The sequence below is a fragment of the Bombyx mori genome, chromosome 2, assembly GCF_030269925.1.
Source record: "Bombyx mori chromosome 2, ASM3026992v2".
Taxonomy (NCBI): Eukaryota; Metazoa; Arthropoda; class Insecta; order Lepidoptera; family Bombycidae; genus Bombyx; species Bombyx mori.
In genome coordinates, this window is record NC_085108.1 from 5,429,150 (window position 1) to 5,446,353 (window position 17,204).

General features: G+C 35.3%; 2 protein-coding genes across 14 annotated transcripts in view; one reads left to right on the forward strand and one right to left on the reverse strand.

The window, feature by feature from the left end:
• LOC101747094 (phosphatidylinositol 4-phosphate 5-kinase type-1 alpha) overlaps positions 1–7,094 on the forward strand; it is a 98,697-nt gene extending 91,603 nt beyond the window's left edge. For 8 of the 13 annotated variants that reach the window (XM_062672740.1, XM_038015205.2, XM_038015209.2 and 5 more), the window contains one exon: positions 460–5,637. In XM_062672740.1, the coding sequence (XP_062528724.1) occupies positions 460–555 (96 nt within the window). In that variant the 3' untranslated portion in view covers positions 556–5,637. Of the gene's footprint in view, positions 1–459; positions 5,638–6,780 lie in introns of those variants that run through there. The other 5 variants (XM_062672753.1, XM_062672782.1, XM_062672789.1 and 2 more) reach the window with 1 other exon arrangement.
• Positions 7,095–8,528: 1,434 nt separating this feature from the next.
• On the reverse strand, positions 8,529–17,152 carry LOC134200207 (uncharacterized). Its single transcript, XM_062672604.1, has 4 exons — positions 17,035–17,152; positions 15,280–15,658; positions 12,768–14,730; positions 8,529–12,423 (listed from the first exon to the last, which is right to left on the reverse strand). The coding sequence occupies exons 2-4, from the start codon at positions 15,581–15,583 to the stop codon at positions 8,664–8,666; spliced, it is 6,027 nt and encodes a 2,008-aa protein (XP_062528588.1). The 5' UTR covers positions 15,584–15,658; positions 17,035–17,152; the 3' UTR covers positions 8,529–8,663.
• Between the last annotated feature and the right edge of the window lie 52 nt (positions 17,153–17,204).

Below are 17,204 nucleotides of genomic sequence, written 5' to 3' on the forward strand. Positions count from 1 at the left end.
ATAAATTTAAACTATTAACATGTAATCAATACCCATTTATTGCATGAGCAGTTTGATCAAGTTACCGTATTTTATACTTGTGTAATTTTCTAGCACTTTAGTTATTATTTTTTGTGAGTCGTGAGTATTGTACCTCACTGCATTAGCCACAATACAAAGTATTGGCCAAGTTCCACACGTGATTTGGCTTATCTACAATAGCTTCAAATTTAAAATGAAATAAAATAAAATTGATAAATTATTTATTTATTTAATTATTAAAATTGATTAATTTAGACTTTTTCATCACAACAAACATATTTTAATTTAACTATTTACATAACTATTATGCACTTAAAGTACTTTCTTTTGAAATCGGTTAATGAATCATTCAGGTTTTGAAAATACTTTAAAAAAAATCCGTTTTATAATAGTGTTGTGTTAAATAGCGTGTTATTTTAATTATAATTTTTATAACAGGTCGAAATAACGCATTTAGCATCGGAAACGTCGCGGATAACGGTATCTTCGTACGAGATACAGCAGCATTATGAAAACGAAGAAAATGATTATTAACTTTAATGAAATGTTGATCCGGAGGGCTGTTCGTTGCAAATAACTAGAGTCCGAGAAATAGCGTGAAATTAACATGCTTATTACCAGTTTGCTTAGTGCGTGTTTTTTAACGTTTTCGATAGCGTAAAAGTTAACTAAAGTATGCAGTCGGAACAGCGCCCCTAGCGACAAACGTAGGCAAACGTTTCAACTCCATACAAATTTGAGTTAACTTTTACGCTATCGAGAACGTTAATAACCTCAAACTGAGCAAACACAACAAGTCGTCGATAACACGATGACATTTAGGCTACATAAATAATAATAAAACGCATCCAACGCTTAATTAATATAATCAAAGATTCAAGCTAAATTTTTTTTTGTGAATCTTCGGGATTGGCTGTCATTATGACACGTATTTCATGGTTGAAGTTTATGCTTAGTCAGTTTCCGATCCGTATCCTTTGCCTGATAAATAAAGTAACGAAGCCATATTAAAATTACTCTGCTACCATTAATAGTTGTTGCAACGGACAGCCATTTATAAAAGTTATTCGTCAACTGCTAATAACTTTTTCGAAAACGCTTTTCATAGCTGATCTATAAGCTTATAAATGATAACGTTATAAATAGCTTTTCTACTGTTCACTTACCTACGTGTATTCTGTGAAGTAGCAATATTAAATTATAAAGTCGTATGTAGGTGCTTTGATATTTATTGATAATAATAGTCGAAGATTTGACAAAATTCGAACTGATGAGAAATTTCTACACCGATTTAAAGTTGCCATAGTTGAAAAAAATCTAAAATATTATTTCCTTTGCTACTACGTGTACCAATTAAAAAAAAAACAGTATTTTTTATAAGATTAAAATTTCCCACTTTAAATTTGAATGAGAAAAAAAAATTTATTGGTGTAAAGATACTGTTATATTTTAGAAAATATTGTTTTTGATAAAAATTAAGCTCCCCTAATTAAAATAAAAAAGCTCAATTCACCGAAAATTTAATACTTAAGATGACCTGCCTATTTATATATTTGTTTTAATAGACTGATTAAATTTAGATCTGATTTACATGTACTTTTTTTTTAATTAAGTTATGTTGATTAATTTCGCCATTATTATTGTTAATGATCATTATTTAAGGAGTTAGTTTGGTTCTTATCATTTTTAATGAAAACAAATCATAGGTAATATTAAGAATAATAACCAATTCCTGGTTTACGTAATTTGGGTCGTCCTTAGGTTTGGGTTTTAAACCTTCGACGCTCACGTAAAAAGTTTACGTACGTATTTTGGTTTTATTCACAATCGTCAGATGAAATAGTGTTTGGTTTAAGCAATATTTTTGTAACATTACAATAGAGCCGTTTGAAGTTTGAAATTTTGGAAAAAGTATCATATTAAAAAGAAGCTTCTTCGGCTATTTAAATGTGGTAAATATTAATTGCAATTCAATTAAAAACATTGAATTGTTGATGCTAATACAAAAAAAACGCACTTTAATTACAAAGATAAATGTGGCGTTTTAAGCCAACTGTCGCTTTAAGCAAATAACATTTCACCCCTCGATCATATTCTTAATGTCTGGGCGTATACTGGGTGTTAGAAGACCGCTTCCGAAAAAGAAAATTTTGTACTTACAAAGTTGTAAATTTTGGGGAGTGCGAAAATTTTATAATAAATTTTGACTCGGAAAGTGTCTGGCAAGAGGAAGAGAGGCCGCCCCAGAACAACTTGGCGTCGCTCGGTGGAGCAGGAGCTAGGGGTCTTGGGCATGACGTGGGAGGAGCTAGAACAGACTGCCCAAGACCGATGTGAATGGAAAAATTTGATTCGAGCCGTACACCCCAGCAGAGGGTAATAGGAAGGAATGATGATGATGATGATGCGGTATCAGTGCCAGTGCGCATGTAAAAGAAACGCCGCGCCCGGGCGTTCGTTGACCCGAGCATCAGCTGTTTTTGATTTTGTGTTTCATTGCTGGTTTTGTTTTTTTAGTAAACGTAATGTATTTTTTATGAGACTATCGTTTCATTTAGATGTACTAACGCGATGGAGAGTAAATAATGCTAATATACCATTTAAAATTATTATTTTTTTGTAAATCTGTATCGATTTTTCTTCCCTCCCATCATGAAAGGTGTCATTAGTACTATTGTCTGTCTTCGTTTTCGGAAGCCGTCTACTAACACCCAGTATGTACATACGTGGTTTCAACGGCGGCTCTACATAGTATTCAGTCAAAATGTGAGCCATTATCGATTTATTCAATGATCATTTTTATTTAAAGGGTTTTGTAAACTAATTGTGTGTTTTTATATGTTTATTTATTTATTAAAGCTATTTTTACGGTTTAATTTACCATTTTACATTTTCAATAAATATTATTTTTTACGTATCGAATTACGATTCTCGTAGTCGCTAACGACTTAAGTTATTGTTCGTCGATATTTGAATATCAAACGAAATGCAAAGTTAAACCGTAAAATAAGTTTTAATTTTTAAATAACCACGAATCGCGTAAACCGAAGAAAATATGACTAGATTGTTTTTTTTTTTAGTTTTAAATGAATTCACAACTTAGGAAAATTTTATATTTTCATCGGTTTTCGCGAATCTTAAACGCTTTTAAAACTTATTTTACGATTTAATTTCGTCTCTCAAACTATTTTCAATTTATATAAAAAATTGCACACAAACAATAAGTGTTTGAATAATTCAAACCCCGTTTCGGGCACAGTCTTTTTTTCCCATAAAATATACGAGTATTTATTGACATTAATAATAACATAAATAATGTAATGAAAACAATAGAAGCGATATTAAATCGTAAAAATGATTTTAATTAAATTTAAAGAATTGTTTTAGCGAGAGTAGAGGGCGCCCGTCATTCATTGTATTCGGGCGAAAAAATAAAACCTAAATTAATGAAATTGAATGACTTTAGATTTGAAATGTTTTTTTTAGCTAAATAAATAAACTTTGTTCACGCGTAGGGTTTCAGTTGAAATTTTAATTTTTTAAATTAAATCTCTCTATCGTTTAAATGACAATTTTTATCTGAATTATACTTTGAATAAAATATTTTACAAATTTAGACTAGGTCACAATTGATGATATAGTATTCTTTTTTTACGCGAACCATAAATTTAATTTGTTTCAAATATCGTAATAACAATAAAATAAATAGAAAATTTTATACTATTCTGAGATAATCTCGATGGGCCCCCACCTGGCAACCCTGGGGCCCTGTACCATCGACAGTCACCTTCTTCTTGCTGCGTCGTTCGTAATATAGTTAAAAAGAGTCTATTATTGATTCTGTAACGAACTTACGTGGCTTCATTTTTTTTTTTAATAAGGCATTGTTCAGAAGTTACCCATAAAATTGCTTTGCAAAAATTTCAAAATGTTAACTTATTTGGTGGCTCAATTTCGCGCGAAACAGATGTGTTCGCGTATTCTTAGTATTAAGCGCTCATTTACATTTAGACTTAAGGATGAAATATGATATTCGTCACATCGATTATTTCAAATAATGACTTAATAACTATCTGGCAGCCCTATTCTGTGTGGTAAGCGCGAGTTTTTTAACGTTCTCGATAGCGTAAAAGTTAACTTAAATATGTATGCAGTTAGAACAGCGCCCCTAGCGGCAAACATAGACAAACGTTCCAACTCCATACAAATTTGAGTTAACTTTTACGCTATCGAGAACGTTAAAAAAGTCCCACTAAGCACACTGTTTTATGCAAGTCGTTTTTTTTTTTTTTTTTTTTATCGCGTACTCGAGTTAAAGATTTCGCGGGCCATCTGACGTTGGAGAATGCAGAAAGCAAAACACAAATTTGGAAATGTGGAATTTTCAGTTTTATTGCACAACATCGCTCCTACCCTTGAAACTGGTACACGCGATTACTTCGCGGCGGATATAGGCAGGCAGTTTGTAACTACCCGCACGGGCTCACAATAAATCCTAACAGCAGGAAATTACGCTCAGAGAACGCTGCTGTCCATTCCCCGATATAAACTTTAGTCGCCTTTTACGACATTCACCAGCAAAATCCGAGGATTTACTAAGGATTAACTAGTTACCAATTGCGTGTGCCCATCAAATTATTGAAACATTATGACCATGCAGTCGGCACAAAGATTTTGAAGTATCTGACTCTTGTTTTACTCACTCAAAATTTAGTTTTCCGTGTCAGTTTTCGCTACATCTAATTAAAACGTTTCATAGCGATGAATAGGGCTTACGGTCAATAAGCTGTATGTGTCCTTGTTGGCACTGTTACCGCTCTGTAAATTATTGAAATAAAAAAAAATCATTCATTGATGTTAGATTAAATAAATAACACTAAGTTTTACACAGTTAAACTTTGTATTTATTAATATTTAATATAGATGAAAATACAATGCGGTGGATGTCACGGAGTAGAGAGACAAGTATTGCCATAGATTATATATCATCTCATATTCATATTCAGTTTTATGGCGCCAAATTTAAAATTATTTCAACAATTGATTTAAAAGAAATCTTGCCAAAACAAATCTTACATTTTCTCCCGATTCGTTTACAAATTTTAACCTGTTTTTCCTTGCATCGAAAATTAGCAATGAAATCATGTTGAACCGAATCTAATTGTATCCACAAAACTTGAGTACTTATTTAAAAAAATGCTAGACTTTAAAAAAAAAACGTTATTTAATGTGTAATGTATAATAAATATTTTGTATCGTCGAAGTGTGTATCTATCTATGTGTATTTTCGCTTGCGTGCTAAATAAATGTGGCAAAGGATTTTTTAATTAAATATTATCGAATGTATTTATTTGTGGATTGTGTCTATGGATTTTCTTTTGTTTGTTATTAAGCGCGTATCATTAAATTCTAATTTATAATTTTCAATTCAATTTACAACTACATATTTGGATGTCAATATACTTTGTATTTAACATCGGCATTTGGCATTCTTTGATCTCAATTTATACACATATATGTATTACTTTTGTCACATTTAATGAAATAAAAAGAATGTTCTGATTATGCATACTTATATCGTGAGGATTATTATATTAAATGCGTATTCAAAAATAATTTAGTTTAATTGAATAACCTTAGTAAAACAATATTAACGTAATTTAAGAATAAAAGAAAGCTTTCATTTTGTTAATAGATTTTGTTCGTAATTATTTGCATATTACAATTTAATTTTTAAAATGCTATTAATATTTTTCAAATTAAATTGCCAAACAACACAAGCGTCTATTGAAATAATTACATTTAATTCGATTTTTCTAGAAATTTATAGATTACAATGGTACAGATAACGTTTGTATTATCTACATATTTTTTTTTACATATAGGCAAAGATGAAACGGCTCAATGCCATTTTCTTCTGTACCTGTCAATAGATTTTCCTTTTAATAACTATTCACGGACCATAGTATTAATATAATTTTTTTATTGTAAATTTTAATAGAAGAAAGATAAAATGTACTATCATGAATTTAGGTCTTGAGTTGTCGATGGTTCGAATCAAATACTAGTTTAAATATATGCACCGTACATGTGAAATATGGAGGTATTATTTATTTTGTGTCATAGCTGTGTGCTAACCAAAGGTTGGTTATGGATTTTGGATTATTCATACGAGACATAAGGTCGGATCGGATATTACTTCAATGCATTGTATTGTTTTATTGGCGGCCATTTTGAAAATTATTTGACAGTTGTAGATTGACGGCCATTTTGAAAATTATTTGACAGTTGTAAATTAGCGGCCATTTGTGGTATAGATTAGGGTAAAACTGGTCGTAGTCTTAAAAAGAGAAAAAGTTATAACAGATTTAAGTTAATTTAGATCCGATCTTGTGCTTCTGTCAAGAAATGTGGTTTCAATGACAAAGGACGAGGTGAGTGCGTGTTTGGAATTATGTACAATGTTTTTGGCTTGCTTTTTTAAATATTGACTAGTTTATTTCGTTGCTGGTGATAGAATACATTGTTCGCACGTGTTGGTGCGATGGTCTAGAGTCTGAGTTTCTATGGACAAGTATTTTTTAACCGACTTCAACAAAGGAGGAGGTTCTCAATTCGAATATTATTTTTTTGTGTAATGATATTGCTGGTGTATGATTGCATGATTTTTTCATTTGGCTGCCGTAAATCTACAAGTCTTGCGTATATATGTACATATTTAAATATTACACTAACCCGATGTTTATCTTTATTTTTCAGACGCGGCTCTAAATTTATTTATCGAATTTTTCATAGAAATCGATGCCAAAGGAAATTGGATCTTAATGATTTTACCTACCTATTAGCTATTATAATGTAGTTAGTTTTTTTTTTGCATTTAGTATAGAATTTCAGTGTCACTTTATATTCGAATACACTTATAAATTAATACGTAAAATATGTAAATTATTGTAAACCAAAAAATTATAATAATGATAAGAAACAAAACCTAGTAAGAATCAACCAAAAAATATTCTAAATGTTTTGAGTGAAATTTATTTTTCATTTTATTTTTTTATAAATGTCTTAATTAATTTCGTTTTTTATTTATTTCACCGAGATTAAATATAATAAATCAGTTACAGCTAATAGTGTTGTATTATGTGGGTTTTTAATACGCTTTTATTAGGTTTGTTTGTTTGTACGTAACTGAATCTTTGAATGACATCTTCATAGACTTCAAATACGTTCTATTATCTTGACAATTCGCGGGCGCATCAAAGACCCATGATGATACAATAATTTTATTAGTTCGCTCTAATGTCGCTACAAGTATCAATAGGTTTATGAAGACATCGTGGTCTAAAGGATAAGACGTCCGGTATATGTAGCGATGAACCGGTGTTCGAATCCCGCAGGCGGGTACCAATTTTTGTAATAAAATACGTACTTAATCATTGTTCACGATTGAGTTCCACAGTGAAGGAATGACATCGTGTAATAAAAATCAAACCCGCAAAATTATAATTTGCGTAATTACTGGAGGTAGGACCTCTTGTGAGTCCGCACGGGTAGGTACCACCGCGCTGCCTATTTCTGCCGTGAAACACTAATGCGTTTCGGTTTGAAGGGTGGGACAGCCGTTGTAACTATACTGAGACCTTAGAACTTATATCTCGAGGTGGGTGGCACATTTATGTTGTAGATGTCTATGGGCTCCAGTAACCACTTAACATCAAGTGGGCTGTGAACTCGTCCATCCATCTAAGCAATAAAAAAATAAAAAACGTTACGGAATCTTCGAACGATATTTTTATACACTTCAAGAATGACTTGACATTTCGCAGGCGTATCAAGGACCCATAATGATACAATAATTTTATTAGTTCGCTCTAATGTCGCTACAAGTATCAATAGATTTATGAAGACATCGTGGTCTAAAGGATAAGACGTCCTGTGCATTCGTATGTAACGATGCACCGGTGTTCGAATCCCGCAGGCGGGTACCAATTTTTCTAATGAAATACGTACTCAACAAATGTTCACGATTGACTTCCACGGTGAAGGAATAACATCGTGTAATAAAAATTAAACCCGCAAAATTATAATTTGCGTAATTACTAGTGGTAGGACCTCTTGGGAGTCCGCACGGGTAGGTACCACCGCCATGCCCATTTCTGCCGTGAATCACTAATGCGTTTCGGTTAGAAGGGTGGGACAACCGTTGTAACTATACTGAGAATTTAGAACTAATATCTCAAGGTGGGTGGCGGGAACGATGATCGGATCGTTCAGTGGGTAAAGCCCTAAAGACACATTGAGCCCCGCAGTTTGCTCCCAACATCTGCAGGCCGTCAAATCCATCATACCCCGTGTACCCCCTAGGTGCTATGCTAAACTTGCCATGTATGTACTAAGAGAATCTATCTGGGAACCCTGTATGATCAAAAACCAATCACCATCGGATGGATCACGATCTTCACCTACATCTACAAAAGCAGTAAACTGTAAATAAAGAAGCGTACACATGAAACAGACCACAAGTAAACGACGTTTTAATTGAATACATTATGGATATACAAAAGAAAGAAAAGAAGAAAAAAGAACACAAAAAGTACAAAAAAATAAAAAATAAAAACTACAAACTGCAAATAACAAACACTTCAATGCTGAATAGAAAGCGTAATTAAATTCTGCTTCCGATAGTTCTCGGTTACCATGCGTCCGTATTTGTGTATTTCGTTCTCTTTGTCAACTGAAAATTTAGGAAGCTTCGCTATCAAACAATCAGTATCTGCAAGTGATTCTTTCGTGTACATACGCAAGACCGCCTTCTTCATTTCGTACGATTGAAGAACCCTTGCTGTTTCAATTGCATCGTATCGAACATTAGACTTGTTAGCGTCCGTTCTTCTGAAATCATCAATTTGTCCTCCGTGAAAATTATATTCAAAAGTCTCATTGGAACTATGTCTTTTGCTGTGACGACTTGTCGAATTCGTTTTTTCCGTCACGTTCGTGACACCGTTCGTAGCGCCTTCGTTTAGAACTGCTTTAGCTGATCTGTTACTGCCAAACAAGAAGCTGGTGCTGTCTAGTTTGGAAAAGTGTTTTGATACCGGCGTTTCGATTTTGAGCTCTTCTGTCATGTAATTAAATAGTAATACGTTACTGTCGTTGCTAATGCTGCAACTAGTTTCTTTGTTTTTCACTTTCTTGCTGCAACAACAGCAATCACCGTCTCCCGGTCTACATAGTTTCAATTTCTCTGCCAGCTTACTGCACATACAACTTGATTCGCCTAGTTCGCAACTAGGTTTATAGTTTGTATTAACAGGATATTCGTTGATGCTATCAAAAATAGAATTGTTAAAATTATTGCTTTCGCTTTCAGAGCCATTTATGTAATGCGGTAGTGACGCCAATGTCACGTCTTTGGCCAGTTCGTTGTCAGTAACGGCCATTTTGTGTTGTTGACTGTCAGACAATATGACTTGCAGCATATCTTTGAGTTGTTTTATTTTAATTTTGTCACTTAATTCTGTTTCATTAGCCTTTTTGAGTACTTCTTTTAGCATATCTTTTTGTTCTCGCCTGCTACACGGCCTTCTTAATAATACAAAACTACTGTCCGAACTAGTTTCTGGAATAGATTGATTTTTTATGTGTTCAATTGTTATTTTTTCATTCGTAACGAAACAAGAACTGTTGTCTCTGGACATATTAAGAGATTCATTTTTTTCTTCCGACTCTTTTAAAATACGTTTACTGCTTAATTTTTTTGCAACATCTTCCGTGTCTAATTCTGTTATTTTCACACTTTCGGCGTAATTACTGTGATTGCTTGCTTTTGATTTTTCATTCGAAGAAGTTAAATCTATTGTGGTCCGATGTATAGAGTATACATTTTCGGGATTTCGCTCAGTACTCAGACCACTGTAACAAGTGGAAACGTTGTGGAATTTCTCTGATATGTTTTTAGAAAACTCCTTTTGATAATTTTCCATTTTCTTAACTATAGATTTGGGCTTAATATTTTTAATAACAATACGAACATTAACGTCGTTCGGTGGACCACTTTCCTTGTTTGTCTCTGATTCCTTATTCACCATATAAACTTCCTGTGGAGCCTGGCATATCTCATTATTAACCTTTTTAATTTTTTTATTATCGCTTTCTTTGCCTACATTTATCTCCGTTACCTTCTCGCCCTGCGTGACGCGTAATTTAAAAGTAATTTCGACCAAATTCGCGACACTCATATCGCTTTTTTTCTCTTTGTCATTCCTGTTGCTGCCAGCTTCGTTTTCTTGTAGGTTCTTCAGGGAAGTGGGTGTAGATAGTCTGTTAATATTAGAGGTACGATACATGTCTCCTAGTAGAGATTCTTTCAGGCAATTTTTTCTGTAATTTTTTCTCTCGTATAACGTATCCCCATCTTCATCTTTCACTTTAATACCCATGCATTCTCTAATTTCTTCAGTACTGGGCGTCTGCTGTTTGATTCGTATGTTAATCCTCTCTCTAGAATTCAATCTGATTACTTTTTGTTGTTCTTCGTCTTTCCAAGCCAAGCATTCTTCAGAACAAGTTTTCTTTTCGGATGGTTTCATTTTTAGATGGACTCCTGACATTTTTGAGTGATTGAATGCGTTTTTGGATGCTTTAGGCTGACAAACCGGAGGGGACGGGGGGCAGGGAGGTGTTTTAGGTCTACTCTGACAATCGGGCTTACATTCTTTCTCACTTTTAACCTTCTTTATTGCTTGGTCTGAAAAGTTGGAAGAGAGTGGACAGTTTTTCATGCATTTGTTTGGCGGTGATTTTTTCGGTGGGCATGCCATAGATTCCAATGAAGGCTGGTTTGAGATTTGGTTTTTCGTCGGCCACGGATACTGATCCGTGCATTTTGATTTTGGCGGAGGCGGTGGCGAAGGCTTCCTACATGGGGGTGTATTGCATCGCGGAGCCGGCAGCTGCGACTGGGGCTTTTTTTCTTCTTCCTTTATCAAAGAACACGGCGGAACGTGGCACGTTTGTCCTTTTCTTTTATTCGGTGGACTCTGCGGCGGTGTGTTGATTGGGGAATTTTTTGCGGAACACCTTTGCGGAGATATTTGAATGGACTGACTTTTGCGACAAGGTGGAAAATGTATACACATCGGCATTAGTTTTGTTACTGAAGGCTTCTTACAACAAGGCGGCGTCATAGGCTGTGGTTTTGGGGAAAGACTGCGGCTTCGACAAGACGAATTAGAGCAACAAGGTTTCCCACATGGAGCACGGACCGGACACAATTTCTTAAGCGCCATTCTCTGCTTCTTTTTCTTTTGCGGTGATTTACGTCGTGGTGAAGGGGGTGAGCAAGGTGGTGTCTCATATGCTGGCTTACATGGAGGAATTTCGCAAGGGGGTGGGGGACTTTCGCTGGTCGGTGTGTTTAAGCATTTTCTTTGACAAGGCGGCGGCGGAGTACAACATTGAAAAGGCTTTTTACAGGGTAGTGAGCTTAAGAGCTCTTTTTGAGTTGGTTGTGCCTCAAATGATCTTGGTGAGCCTTTATCAGACTTAGACGACTCTGACGAGCAAGGTGGGTTTGGATCTTTTTCGCACTTCGGCTTACAAACGGGATCAGGTATCGCACACGCTTGTTTTTTAATTTGGGCGTGCTTAGGACATTTCAACTCTTTCTTGCATACTTCACATTTCGCGCCGCCTTTAAACGATAGTATACTCTCGAGTTTCTTCTCTGACATTTGTTTTGCCAACATTTTGTTCATCGTCTCACAGTCAGGTATCGAAACGTGTTTGGAGCACTGGTTTTTCTTCATTTGTATTCCTGGTTGTTGAAATGAAGTCTTTTTCGATTTCGGACACTCTTTATTTTTACGTTGTGGTCTTTTGTCTTCTGAACAGGGTGGCGTATCTGTGTAACTAGAAAAAGTCCACTTCGATTTGTTGCTCGCCGCGTACAGTTTCCTCTTCCTGTAAACCTCGAAAGAATCCTTCGGTAAATATCGTATGTCTTGGGAGTCAGTTTTCGTCTTCCTAAATTTCTTCAAGAGCTTCTCAGTGAAAGAACTCTCCTGTTGTGGTTCTTCGTCCTGTATAGGGCTATGGTTGCACGGAGGATAGGGATAGCAAGCGTCTTTTGAAGATGGTTTTGCCGAAGTTTGACAATCGTCATAATGAGCTGGACATGGCTCGTTTCTATCTCCTTGGTTCCGAACACTTCCTCTAGAGGTTTCGGAACTGCACCGTACATTAGTATCGCTTATGTGCCACGAAAACAAATCTACGGCTAATGGATTCCAATGTCTGCAGTATTGTTGTAGATATGTTTCGGCAAGCTCGCATTTTTTTGAACAAATGTGCGTATTATCTTCTGATTCATCGCCACTTAAATCTTCTCGAATTTTGAGTCTAAAATGTAAAAAAAATATATGAGCAATTCATACCTTACCCATTGTTTACAGCACAGCAGATTTCTTTTACAATGGATCTGGTAATGTGACCATGTGTAATTAGGCCTAGAACCACTTCTCATGATCCCATAGTTTTTCGAGATTACGCTTTATTATTACTTAACTTTTACTCCTCCCACTAATTTTTGACTTGGGCATTGACGGTTCGTTACGCACAGTCAAACTAAAACGGACTTTTAGCATCATCCTATACCATATCATCTCACATAAAGTGTACCATTTTCAATAAACTTCCTAAATATTAAACTGTTTTTTTGGTAAGCAAATTGTAAAACTACTTACATTGGTTTTTTCATTTCCCCCAAATCTCTTTGTGTAATAATACCGACACCGATAACGTCGCATTTTTTCGGTACATCATCATTGCTGTCTTGTATTAAAACATCGCGTTGTCCTGCAGGTCGTTTGATGACGCTTTCGAGAATTTTCGAATCCACATCCTTGCTGTCTTTAACGCTTACTATAATTTGAACGTCATTATATTCATGGTCGCCAGTTTCCGTGATTCGATTTGTTTCTTTAGCGACCGTTGTCTCCGGAACCGCGTCGTATTCAACTACATTATAAACTTCTTCATCTCTAGAAGGCTGTTTCTCACTGTCATTACTACTAGAATCAATAAAGAACGCTTTAGGTATATCTATTCTCACGTATTCTGAACTGGAATCTGTTTCTAAGTTACCATTGTCTTTCGAATGCAAAACGACTTTTATATTGTGACATAAACGTTCAATGCTATCTTTTATGTTTTTAGAATTGACTTGAATGATTTTTCCATTTGTATTTGCACTGTTTTTCATTTCAATAGGCATTCCTTTACTTCGGTCGGTTACTGTTCTTGCAACCATCCAGGCTTCTACCTCTTGCGGGGCGAATTTGACGCGCGTTTTGTCAGGCTTACAGTATGATGAGTCGCTGGAAATTATTTCACTTCTAGAATGTAACGTAAGATCTTTGTAAACATTGTCCATTAATTCGAAAACTGTACTACTGCTTGTTCTGTACATTTTATTGTTCCATCTCACTCTGACACTATTGGTTGAGGCTCTGTCGTGACTCAGAAATTTCAAAAGCCATTGTTTTTTTAGTATATCGTCTGATGCTTCAGATTTTACTGTCGCTGTCGTTGGGACACTCGCTCCAATTTTGATCACTAAACCATCATTGATTTCGCAACGAGCGGTAGTCACTCCTTTCTTTGTTTGAAAGGGTTTCTTTGTTTTATCTTTAGCGTTCTTCTTAAAAAAGAAAAACTTACGTCCTTCTTTTTTTTCTTTTAAAACAACATTTTTCTGCATTTTATTCGCTTTCGATTTAGCTTCATCATCTGAGGGAACTGGACTCAATCGTTTCTTATCGTCGTCAAAATTAAACTTCTTGCCCCACAATCTAAACATCCCTTTGACTCCGTTATACTCGCTATCTTCCTCGGCCATCGGGGGCCATTCAATACTTGCTTTCTTCTGTTTTTCTACAGGGTCTTCTTCATTCACAAAGGATTTATAAATAGGTTTTTCCGGTCCCGTGTACATTCGGAACGGACTGTAAACTTTTGTACTTGAGAATGACCTGCCCTCTAAAGATGGAGGATCGGAAGTTATAGACACATCTTTGTGACTAATCACACTTTTGTGACTTGATATTTTAATTAGAACGTCATTTTTTTTCATTTCTTCTTTCTTTAGCAATCCACGTCTGAAGGCTTCAAATCTACGACGAAAAACTGAAGCAGTTTTGAGTTCCGGTATCGGATTTTCATTCTTCGGCTTTTTATCTTTCGATCTAGTTGCGAATATTTTCCTGTATTCTCTTTCTAATTTATTTTCCATCGGATCTATTGAAGTTCTGCTATGTTTCTCATCACTAGGAATCTCCAAATTATGCACATGTTGAACAAGTGAATCGGACGACACAGTCTTGACCATCACCTTTTCAGTTTCTTTTGAAACTTTTTTACCTTTAACCTTGTCTAAATTCTTCTTTGGGCTTTCTATTTTACCGCCACCTATCTTTTGTGACTCGTTTTCTACTTGTGTCATAACCGTTAATAGTTCTTTCCCATCAGTATTTATGCCCATTTCTATTTTGACTTCTACAGGGCTTGTTGTAGTTGATCTCTTGAGTTTGATGGGTGATAATTTTTCATGCACTAAATAGATTTTATTATCCTTAAATACATCTTGAACTGGCTTCGATGTTGCACTTGTTTGGTGACGATGAGCTCTTTCATTTCGTCTGTTTTTTCCTACAACATTTATCACCTTGTATTTAAAAGCGCTTAAAATCAATGAAATCTTATTAAGAATCGAATTGAATACAAGCCGTAGACATGTAAGTGTTCTAGGTAGAATTCTGGAACAATCATGAACTCGTGACCTATCCAAGATTATGTATCTATTAAAGAAATAATATTTGGAATAGGTTACAAGAAATTGTTTAGTCATTCCATAGCGAAAAAAATCTAGACAGTGATGAAGATATGCAATAATAAAAATTATATTTCCAAAACGCTTATAAACTCAATTATTCTATCATCTTAAAAGTACTAATTTTTTTGTAATTTATCCTTTTAAAGCTGCTAAATATTAGATATTCCATTCAAACAAGTTTTTCGGGAATCTTATCCTGCCTATTTATGCCGTGAAGCAGTCATGAGTTTCGGTTTGAAGTCAGCCGCAGGGCAGCCGTCCTACTGTTACAACTGAGACATTAGAACTCTTGTCAAACTTGACGCCCTCATTTACGTTGTAGATGCCTATGGGCTCCGGTAAAATAAAAATCCATTCGTACTTACGATTTGTAATGGACAGTAGATCTTCGCTCCCGACCCCCCTCTCTGCTTTTTCTGGTAAGTAAACTTTTTTGACCTTCCTCCTTTGTAATGTTTTAACGCTACCTATGCCTATATCCGTGAAACTGATCGTTTCATGATAAGCATATATTTGCTCTGGGAACACGTTGAAATACTTCATTTTCGGTGTTGCCAGTTCACACGTGCATTTCCGATTTATTTCACCAACGTCCACATTTAAATTGATGGCGTATTGTTTATTCCTATTCCGTTCGTCTTTTCCTTTGTTCGGTTTAGTTTTATTCATTTCTCGATTTTTTATTGCCTGATCTAAGCTATGGCATTTTCTAATTCCAATTTCATTTATTTCACAATCGGGCCTCTGAGAAAGAATTGTAACGCTGTCAGAAATAAATCTAGTATCATTTTCTGTTGTTACAATTAGTTGATCAGCATTCATTCTATTAACTAGTCTATCAATTTAATAATTAATCATCAATTGAATTTTTTTTGCAACTATACAGGAGAGCCATTTAAAGCAAAATTTTGGAAAAAATGTCATTACAAAAAACATCTTCCGCTATTTGAATAGGGGTAAACATAATTGAAGTACAATTAAAAACATCAAATTGTTGATACTAATACCAAATAGAATGGACTTTTAATTACAAAAATGAATGTCGCTATTAATCAAAAGGTCGCGGATATTGCAGAGTATAGGGCGCCGTGGTGCGTGGCTTGATCGATTTGTTCAAATCAATAGCGCAACCCCGTAATCCAACACCGGTGGTAGGACCTCTTGTGAGTCCATGCGGGTAGGTACCAGCACACCGTCTATTTCTGCCGTGAAGCAGTAATACGTTTCGGTTGGAAGGGTGGGGCAGCCGTTGTAACTATACTTGAGACCTTAGAACTTATATCTCAAGGTGGGTGGCGCATTTACGTTGTGGATGTCTGTGGGCTCCAGTAACCACTTAACACCAGATGGTCTGTGAGCTCGTCCACCTATCCAAGCAATAAAAAAAAACACCAGGTAGACTGCGAGCTCGTCCACCCATATAAGCAATAAATACAAAAACTTGATATTATAAGGTCACTACTTTACGTATATGGCAATGTGCCTCACGTAAAGTTAACTCCACGGTGGAATAGGTACTGATGCTTGAAATAATTGCAAGCCACGGCGCTGTGTGTTCGATCCTCCGATCCTTCACGGCGCCGTGTACTCGCCGTATACATATCCAGGGCAACGTGTAGCTGGCATTAATGGCAATAATGCAGGCTCATTAACCTATACTTCATATCATGTCCTTCTTCAAACGAGGCTTGTGGAGAGTATTAAGCGGTAGTCTGCGGCTTGGCTCTGCCCTTGGCATTGCTGAAGTCCATGGACGACGGTAACCACTCAACATCAGGTAGGCCGTATGCTCGTCTGCCTACAAGGGCAATAAAAAAAAAATACTAATATTATAAAGAGGAAAGATTTGATTGTTTGTTTGTATTGAATTGGCTCCCAAACTACGGAATCGATTTAAAAAATTCTTTCACTGTTGGGAAGCTACACTATCGCCGATGACATAGGCTATATTCATTATATTTTCAAAAAAATTAGGGATCCTCACTAGAATTCAAATAATGTAACCCAATGTGTAAAAAAAAATACCTAAAATTCTTTATATCGCGTGCGCTACTACCCAAGCGAAGCCGGGACAGGCCGCTAGTGTATTATAAAATGGAATAACTTAAACTAGTATTTACCGCGTTGCCGTCTCGGAATGGCGTGATTCTGTTTTTATTATTTTTTTTCGCTACATACGTTCCACTGAGAATTTAGTCTGTCATTGTTTTGACGTTGACGATCGATAGAGAATTTCGAAAAGAAGATTAATGTTCATTGTTCATTGAATACCTATATTTATGAATTATTT